General features: G+C 44.9%; 1 protein-coding gene across 1 annotated transcript in view; it reads right to left on the bottom strand.

The window, feature by feature from the left end:
* The window catches only part of IFT172 (intraflagellar transport 172), a 43,297-nt gene that overhangs the window by 27,730 nt on the left and 6,352 nt on the right, over positions 1–9,215 (bottom strand). Inside the window, exons 5-13 of the mRNA XM_019472860.1 lie at positions 8,391–8,478; positions 7,315–7,529; positions 7,095–7,218; positions 5,904–5,999; positions 4,857–5,018; positions 3,080–3,133; positions 2,453–2,556; positions 1,695–1,780; positions 1,067–1,179 (exon numbers count right to left, since the gene is read on the bottom strand). Of these exons, the coding sequence (XP_019328405.1) occupies positions 1,067–1,179; positions 1,695–1,780; positions 2,453–2,556; positions 3,080–3,133; positions 4,857–5,018; positions 5,904–5,999; positions 7,095–7,218; positions 7,315–7,529; positions 8,391–8,478 (1,042 nt within the window). The remainder of the gene's footprint in view (positions 1–1,066; positions 1,180–1,694; positions 1,781–2,452; positions 2,557–3,079; positions 3,134–4,856; positions 5,019–5,903; positions 6,000–7,094; positions 7,219–7,314; positions 7,530–8,390; positions 8,479–9,215) is intronic.

Consider the following 9,215-nt stretch of genomic DNA (forward strand, 5'->3'; position numbering starts at 1 on the left):
ATGCCCCATCCCTGGAAACATTCAAGGTCAGGTTGGACGGGGCTGCTCGAGCAACCTGATCTGGTTGAAGATGACCCTGCTCACTGCAGGGGGGTTGGACTAGATGACCTTTGGAGGTCCCTTCCAACCCAAACTATTCTGTGATTCTATGATTCTAATGGGATCTGAACTCTGGAGCAATTAAAACCATCCTGTGATGAGCTGCAGTGCTATAGCTGGGGTCTGCCACAGCATCTGGGACACCTGCATAGAAATTCTAGATGTGAATTACACCATTGTCAAGAGGATCATGTTGTCTTCTCAGGACACTCTAGTGACAAGAGGAGCAAATGAAGTCAAGTGGTCAAGGAGCCTTACATTCATAACAGTGAAGAAGGCTTGATAATGAACTGAGTGGAACTGTAATACAATTAATAAATACATCTTCTGGCCTGCTGCAGTGACCTTCTTCAGCTGTATCTGTACAGTTAAACTAAACATGGCTAGGACATGAGGTGAGCACCTGCACATCATAATCTGTAGTGTGAAACCATTACCATGATTTTGGGTATAGCTTTGTCCTGGGCTTACTAGTACTCTCCCAGACGACATTCAGTCATGGTCTGGGAATCAGCACAAGCCAAGGGCCATACCAAACAAGGTATTTGGTTGTGACTATGCTGTTTTAGAGAATTAGTTCATCTTACAGACATAAGCCAAGCTGTTGCAGAGAACACCTTTTTTTAATTTACATGTTTAAGTGCAACATTAGGGTCCTAATCCTGAGATTAACCCACTTGTCTCCATCTCACAGCAGAAGAGTCTATGATCTTCATTTTCAGGTGTGATGAGATGGAGCAAGATGTCTAGTAACTAACTTCAGAATTAGCTATGACTCAAGACCAAACATGCAATGCTGCCAGCTCATGCCATCTGATCACGGTCTATGCTCCTCAAAGGAGTGGTCAAAAAATCAGGAGTACTTTAGATGTGTTTCTCATGTCCCTCCCTCCATTTGGGCATATCTGTCTTTACCTCTCCCCAGGCATGCCATCTTGCTACACTCCCCCAGATGCACCCGCCTCACCCTCATCTTCTTGTCCCTGAAGAGTAGTTTGTGGCCTGTTTCATTCAGCTCCAGCCAATCAATCTTGCTGTCATGGCTGATAGTGCCAGCATTGTAGCCACCAACAAGGTCCACTTGGGAAGGAAAGAAAGGAAAGAGTGTAAATACTTAATGTGCCCCAAAGTGCTGAACATTCAATACTTTCCCATGGGGATCAGATGCCTGGGACCTAATTAGGGCAGGACCCGCTGGCAAACACACTGTGATGTGAAAAGCAGACTGCAGTGACAATTTATCTTGATGCCTTATCAACAGCAGTAACTCTCTCCACCCTTCTGTGAGCATGCACAGATCACAGGCAGTGCAGGCAGCAATATCATCATGCTGAACTGCACAGAATCTCAGGTCCAGGACACAGTCACAGCCACCCCACAGCTGTGTCCACACCAGACAGCCAACCTGCCAAAAGCAGGGCAGCCTGGTCTCTAGTGGTCTGCTGCCAGGCAGAGTGAATGCGAAGGGGGCCTTCAGGAATCTGCTGCTTGGTAGAGTGAATGCAGAGGGCCTTCAGGGATATGCTGGCTGGCACAGAAAATACAAAGGAATCAGAAAGGCTGGCAAAATACAGGAGAGGGAAGTTTTCATTCACCTGTTGCTATAGTCTTGATGTCTATCAGATAAGCCAGTCTCTTGTTCTCCTCCACGCCTCTCTGCCGCCTCTCATTGATACGGACACTATTATTTGAAGAGAATGATGACCGTTACCTTTACTACTCTCTAAATTCACAGGATTGAATCACGTAGTCCCTCCCAGACTGACCTGCAGTTTCCCCAAGCACATGGAGCCTCTTGCAGTTCTCTGACCTGTGACTCTTGCACAGTACCTACAGCTGCCTCAAATGAGAACAAACCTTTCTGACTCATGGCTTCACTCCAGAAGCTGCCCCTCTGGAACCAGGGTTCCCAGTAGCAAATTAGTTACACTGCTTCCACCTCTGAGCAGCCCATGATCCTCCCTTCTCTCGAATCAGAAAATGGAGTATGGTATTTCAGAGGGACAGAGGAAGTCCTACTGGCATCTAGAGTCCCTGATAAAGCTGTACTAGGACCAGCTGGATGCAGAGATGTCTGAGTACATGCACAGGAGGTCCCCCCTCAGCAATAGCCAAGTCAAGCTTCAATAAGCATGTATGAGAGGAAAATGGTCTCTTGTGCTTCTAAAACTTTACAACCATTAAGTGTAACTGAACAATTAAACCTCATCATTGGTCACTGTCAGAAGCAGATTACTCAGGTCCCAGTGTCTGGGGGCTGCGTTCTACAGAGTGGGACACTTCCAAGTGTATATATCTGAGGTCACTCTCACAAAATGCCTGTACTGGCCACACAGGCAGGTGGAACACTTACCTGACAAGATGAGGGTTCATGAACTCTGTGCGGACAGACCCCAGGATGTCATTGCTTCCATATTCCACCAGTGTCAGCTCTCCAGCATTAAAGATCATGCAGACCTGAAGGTGAGAGGGGAATACACTCTTACAGAAAAGCCAGGTAAGCACACATACCTACCAGTGAGGTGTGCAGAAAATAACTCTGCTGCACACAAGCCTAAATTCAAACCCTCTGGGATGAGTAAGGAATTGTCCTTGGCTTCCTGTTGTGACTGCCAGCTTTTCCTCAGAGTTGGGGATTTTAGTTCTGGGCCTATCAGTCCTGCAGGAGCCAAGCTGTCACCCTGACAGCTGTATTCTGTACCTCTAACATCCTCTCCGGCTGTTGCTCTTTTCTTGCTCCTCTCTCCTATAGGGTTATGACTTATATGACTTGACAGTCCACACACTGAGTTTGTTCTGTACCTGGCATGTGGAAAAGGCAAGTATGGGAGGAAGCATATCAGGATCTGCATGGAGAGGGTAAGTCCAGGAAACTGCTGAGAAACAGGATTTTCCAGAAGTGCAGTTGACATTTTTTCTGCCGGTGCACACACTGCTTTACTCAGCATTCATGGGTAGCACCCTGTCCCATCCAACTTACGTTCTCGTTGTCGAAGAAGAACTTCTCATTCCCTCCAGATCCTTGCCAGGCTACCTAAAAAGCAATGGCATGGAGTGAGCAAATGCCAGGCTGACAGCTCCTGCAGGGGACCAGGTTGCAGGCATTGTGGTCTACTGTCCAGGTCTCAACTCCCACAACAGATAGCAAGAGGGATCATGTTCCAGCACTTCAGCTGTCAACACTGTTGTTCAGTCATTCCCAGCCTGCAAGTTCCTCACTTCCCTCTCCTTTTTTTAACCTCTGCTTCAGACTCCTGTTCTCTTTGTGTAGTATCTTATTGCCTTCTGGACAAGAGGCCTTTATGTGACCAATGTACTCACTCTAGCCTATTCTTTCACAGGCATCTCTCCACCTTCCTCAGACTAACTTGATTATAAAAAGTACCCCCAACAGCCTCTTTGCCTCCGTAAATCTTCTCCACAGAATCAGTGCTACCATTTGTGGGGGCAGAATCTCCACACCACATGTAGCCGAAACCCTTCTTTTTTTGGGTCATGTTAGCAATGACTGATCGGTACAGTGCTAGTGGGGGACTAGCTGATTTGGAATTTGAGAAGAGCCCTGGATAATGCAGTAGTTACTGTGATGACAACAGGCAAGTGGTCAGAGAGGCAGAAAACTGAAAGCCAAGGCTGCAGCTGTCCTTCTCCCTCCTTGAGCAAGAGCTCCAAGTCACTACTTCCACAAAACTCCAGTGAGACAGCAAGATGGTAAATGACTACTCACAACCCTGTTCTTTATAAGATGTGAGGATAGCTGTGCAACTGAAAGAAAACCCCTTCTGTGCAGCATGATGTAGAGAAACCTGGGTAGTTTAGTCTGGACAGATTTTCAGTTGGATTATCAAGTATCAGTATCCTCCAACTCAAATCTGTAGTCAGGAGCTCTTGCTCCCTGCTAGATTGATTAGCACACCATTAGCCTGATTAGAAGTATATGATACCTTTGTGAACAAAGCAAATATGTCCCGAAGCCTACGTAATACTTTTATCAGACACTAACCTACTGCCCATGTTCTCCAGGCTTGGCACATAGGCTCAGCACTCAGTGCACTGTGAGGCTCAGGGTATGGACAGTTTTGTATGGATTGTTTGGTATCAGAAATGGTACTGGCATAAGCTGTGGTACTGCAGTCATGAATGTTTTTCCTGAGTTGTTTTTTTTTTTTAAAAACACACTAAGATTCATACATTCACATTTGGAGTGTACATATGTACAACATCCAGTTTTGGGTCCCTCAGTACAAGACATTGATAACGTGAATCAAGTTCAGTTCAGTGCCATCAAGATGGTTGGGGCTGAAGCACTTGCATTACAAAGAGAGGCTAAAGGAATTGGGCTTCGTCAGCCTGAAGAAGGGAAGGCTTAAGAGATCTCTAATAAGGTGATGTCAGGCTTTTTTTGGCAGATGCACAGTGGGAAACAGTCATAAATTAAAACAGAGATTCCAATGAGACAGGAAAAAAGCTTTCCCCCAGGAGGACAGTAAAGCATTGGAACAGGGGACCAGAGAAACTGTGGGATCTTCATCCTTGAAGGTTTTCAAGATCAACTTGGCTAAAGCCCTGTGCAACCACATATGAATTTAACACTGACCTTCCTTTGGGTAGGAATTTTGATAAGAGTCCTCCCTTCCAACCTGAATTATTCTATGATTCTTTGAAAATAAATGTATTGTTCCCATGCAGAAAACATATCCTTTGAGTTACAAAGTTAAGCATTTGACACTCAGGAAATGCCACAGATTTCCCAGTACCTCACTGAGCTTGCTGGAGCTGATGTCACCCAGCAGTAATGTGTCTGAGGTATGGGCCACCAGATATCTGTCTTTCCCTAAGATCTTCACCTCAGCAATCTCATAACCATACTGGGATTTCAACACCACTCGAGTTCCGGTTGAGAGGTTCTTCACAATGACCTAGAGAAAGTGGAAAAAACAATATGAGGCCCTCTTTCCATGCACAGAGGAAGAACACAGACTTGTTGCCCCATGGAAGATTATGCAACAGATGATATTTGGATATTTAGATGTCCCCTTAAATAATTTCACTCTGCTTTTTTAAAGAAACCTTACCAGTCCTTTTGTATGGGATGACAACTGTAGTAGAAGTGTGGGATCTTCACATCTGCCATTTAGAAGTTTCTAGCCTAATTGGAGGACTACTCAGGCCCCCGAGGATGAGTCACCCTCTGAGAGTCCTTCTCTCTCCACTGAATACAGAGGAGTGCTAGCTCACCCTTACAACCTGATTTTGAGCCAGGTAGAATTGGCTGAAATTAAACCACTTAAGGAGCCTGCATTTGGCATGGAGATACCCCACATAAATTCACAAGCTAGGAAATAAACTCCATCATCTTTGCTCCTAGCCAATTTCCACCCAGCCTTGACCCTATCCTTGGAAAATTCCCTATGCCTTTCCTGACAAGTTGCTATGAACAAGCCATAGGTGCAGATGTGTACCTAAAATACTTCGGTAATTTACTGTGCCAATTTTGGTGCATATTTTTCAAGGCAGTGTAACTGCTTTAAAGGGAGGAGGGAATGAGGCAAATGGACTCAGAGAAATACACCATCACTCCCAACTCTTTCAAGTATAGTTTTATTGGGGCTAAAGCGAACGACTGTATAGAATTTACAGGGTTCCCTCAGCTGATTACAAGGAATCTGAATGATTGGGCCAAGGACTGGAGTCAGGTGATGGACAGGAAAGAAGCTGATGGCACCAAGAACTCCAAATATGTCTAGTTTTAGTAAGCATCCCATTTTCATCAAGAGACATTACCTCATTGGATATTCTCTTACCTGGCTTGGTCCCACATATGTAATTTCAAATTTATTTTTGTAAATGCTTCTGCGAAGACAGCAGTCAAATTGTTCAACTCCTCCACACAGAGTGCCCTGGGGAAACAAACACATTGCACACAGTCAGTGAATTCTGTTAAGGAGAGGTATTCCAGACCCTACTTACATGAAGAGGATCAGAGGTGAGACAGAAATCCACAGGTCTTGGCTGCTCCGGGGAACAAGACTCAAGCCCCCAGATGCATGAGCCCTATCTTGACCTTCTTGAGAGAACAGAAAGATTGAGAAATTCTCAGAGAAATAGAACTTACCAAATACTGCCACATACATGGCAGAGCAAGAGGAGGGGTTAAACATCACCTTTATCCTCATCTTCCCCATTATCCCTCTCAGTTTCCCACTTCTCCTTCTCCCAGCCTCCCAAACTCTCCTCCCTTCCAGCAGAATCTTTCCACCTTTATCTCTTTCTTTAAAACATCCCCATTCCTTTCACCACTCTCCTATTCCTTAGCCCCTTCCCCTTCTCTGCAAGTAACTGTTCACATGTTCAATTAATTCTCTATCTGAAAATATTTCAAGGATTCTTGATTTTCCTGAACACAAAAAGATGCAAAAACTATTAAAGAAAAGTTGTAAATGGCAACCTTCCTAAATAATTTAAGTGCTTTAAAGAGTTATTCAACTTAATACAGAAAGATTTGCAGAAAGGTTAATTTAAAGAGCTGTAAACAGTTATTTAACTTAGTAGAGAAAGGCAGATCAAGGCCCAACAGCTGAAAGTAGAAGACAGACAACTCTGAACATAGCACATAAACACAGAGTATAAGATCAGTTTTTATACTGCTTCTCACAGGTGCTCGGAGGAAAGAATGCTCATGAGTGCTCTAGAGAAGCTATGCTGATCTTATGCTTCTGTGAAAAAAGGAGGACTCATTGGCTGCTGCCAATGAGCCATTACACAATCATCCATGGTATTTTCCAGCTTCATACTCTGCACACTGCACATCTGACTGCAGCAGTGTCCCTTGCACAAGGTCTCAGCCTAGGCACCTTGCATTGTACACCTACGTGATGGTGTGACCACTCTCATAAGCCCTCCCTGTATCTCATCACTTTGTTGTCAGGCGCATGCACAAGACTCTGCCTGGTGTGCAACTCATGGGCTGGCAGTTGCTGACTGACGATACAAACCGCACAGATCCGTGAACCATCCCTCTTCCATGCTAAAGCTGTGATGGTGTAGAGGTGAGCTATTTCTTTGGGTTTGCCTTCCTCCCAGGCACTGCGTCGTGGGCTCCAGTTCAAAACCCTTAACCTGTGAGAACAGATGAGAAAGCAGAGACATGAAGAACTGTGTATGGTTGAAGAAGAAAGCACTATAAAGAGGAGACTTTACCATCAGGCACCATACCTATCATAGCTGCCAATGACGACAGACTGGCCGCCAGGACTGGCAGCTGCTGTGGTGAATTCCTTCTCTGATGAGTCCCGGCTATAGTCAAAGGTTTGAATCACATTGCCCTCCTTCCCATAAGCTACAATCTTCTTATCGCAGCCTGCAGCCACAATGCTGTTGGAAGCCCAGGCAAGGGCATACGGAGGACAGGGATGCACCACCAACTTACCCTACATTAGACAAGAAAGAACATCCTGAAAACATGAATGGCTTTAGCCCCCAACTGGCCTCTGTATTCAGCTGTCGCAATGAGACCAGTATGAGGCCCTTCTGTAATGTCCAGTTCATGGGGGTTGCTTGGTCTGCCTGCCTCAGTCTGTAGGAAGGTAGACAGAAACCAGAACTGAGAGATGTATCAACTATTCCACTCATTTAACTGGGAGAGAAGACTCCTGATGCCAGTAAGAAGACCAGTACCATTAACTAGACTGGGATGCACTCTTAACATAGCAGAGTATATATGGGCCTTCAGCATATCACGCTAGAGAGCAGAAATGCTCAAACTGCTTCAGTTGGAGAGAAAAGATCTGAGTGAGAATATCATTCCCTTCACCACAGCTTGAAACACAGAGACTACTCCTTTTGGGGAGGAGGAGAAGGCTCAGGAGATATGATGGGTGCCTAGAGCATCCTGTCCGCAGACAGAGTGTGAACTTGGGATTCAGGGTTAACTGCAATAACTGTACATTGCTTAGTGAGAAAACAATAGCTATTCCCTGGAATCCTACCCATTCAAGCATCATTCTCCTGGACACTCTAACATCAGATCTTTCCAGACACCTGAAAAGCCTTATGTCTCGTACACAAAAACGTAACTTCCCCTCTTACGACCGCACTCAGTGTATTTCAAAGCATCAAGTCACTGTTCTGTCTTCATCAATGCTCCATAAAACCCATGCTAGCAAGCACAGACTGCAGCTCCTCTCCAGACTTGCACTCCCTCCACGGCCTGATCCTTTTCCAGAGCTCTTGAGCTGGGGAATAGGCTATGCAAACAGGAATTTTGTTCATTGAAGAAGGATCTTTGATACCTGTGATTCACCTGAGCCCTCATCATCAAAGAAGAAGCGTACTATGGTTCCATCTGCATGGCCAGACAGGATTCCCTTCCCCGACACACTGCAAAGAAGCACAGACAGGATGATGGAATATCGCAGTAAGACTTGCACCTTTATTTTCATACCCCTGCCCAGAGGAGCCAGTCCCAGGGTCGTCACTGATGTTCCTCATCAAAGGAACATTCACCAAAGACAAGCTGGATGATGAACACAAGAATATCTAGTACCTGTATCAGTGTCCGTAAAAACAAAGCAGACAAAAATATGGAGAGTGGAAAGGCAAGTGGCCAGTTAAGTATCTTCATCATGTAAAATCACAATAACCAACTTTCTGTATTACTAAAACACAGAGAGGCTAAGTAACCTTAAGTGGAATAATGACTATGCACACAATTTCTTATAGCAAGGTACATCAAACAACCCTTGCATTGGAACTGTTCCAGAGATGAGGCTGGATATTATGACGCCACGAATGCCTAAAAGCAACATAATTTAGAGAAAAAACATCTGGACAAACACTCTAGGCCTAAGTCCATTATTTGTACCATTAATGTTTTGGGTACTTCTCGACACAAGCAGGGAGAAGAGAGCAAGGAAGAGGAAACAGGTCTAACATAATTTACCCAGAAAGAACACTTCTTAATGATGATTCAAGTACAGAATACAAATTCTATGAACACTGTAACAATCCAGGAATCATACATCTGTCTTCTGTTGATTGCAATCCCAGATTTGTCATTGATACCATGGCAATAACAGCATGAAATGTTTTCAGAAATGAAATAAGGGGGGGAGGGG

Source organism: Aptenodytes forsteri, unplaced genomic scaffold (assembly GCF_000699145.1).
Source record: "Aptenodytes forsteri isolate BGI_AS27 unplaced genomic scaffold, ASM69914v1 Scaffold261, whole genome shotgun sequence".
Taxonomy (NCBI): Eukaryota; Metazoa; Chordata; class Aves; order Sphenisciformes; family Spheniscidae; genus Aptenodytes; species Aptenodytes forsteri.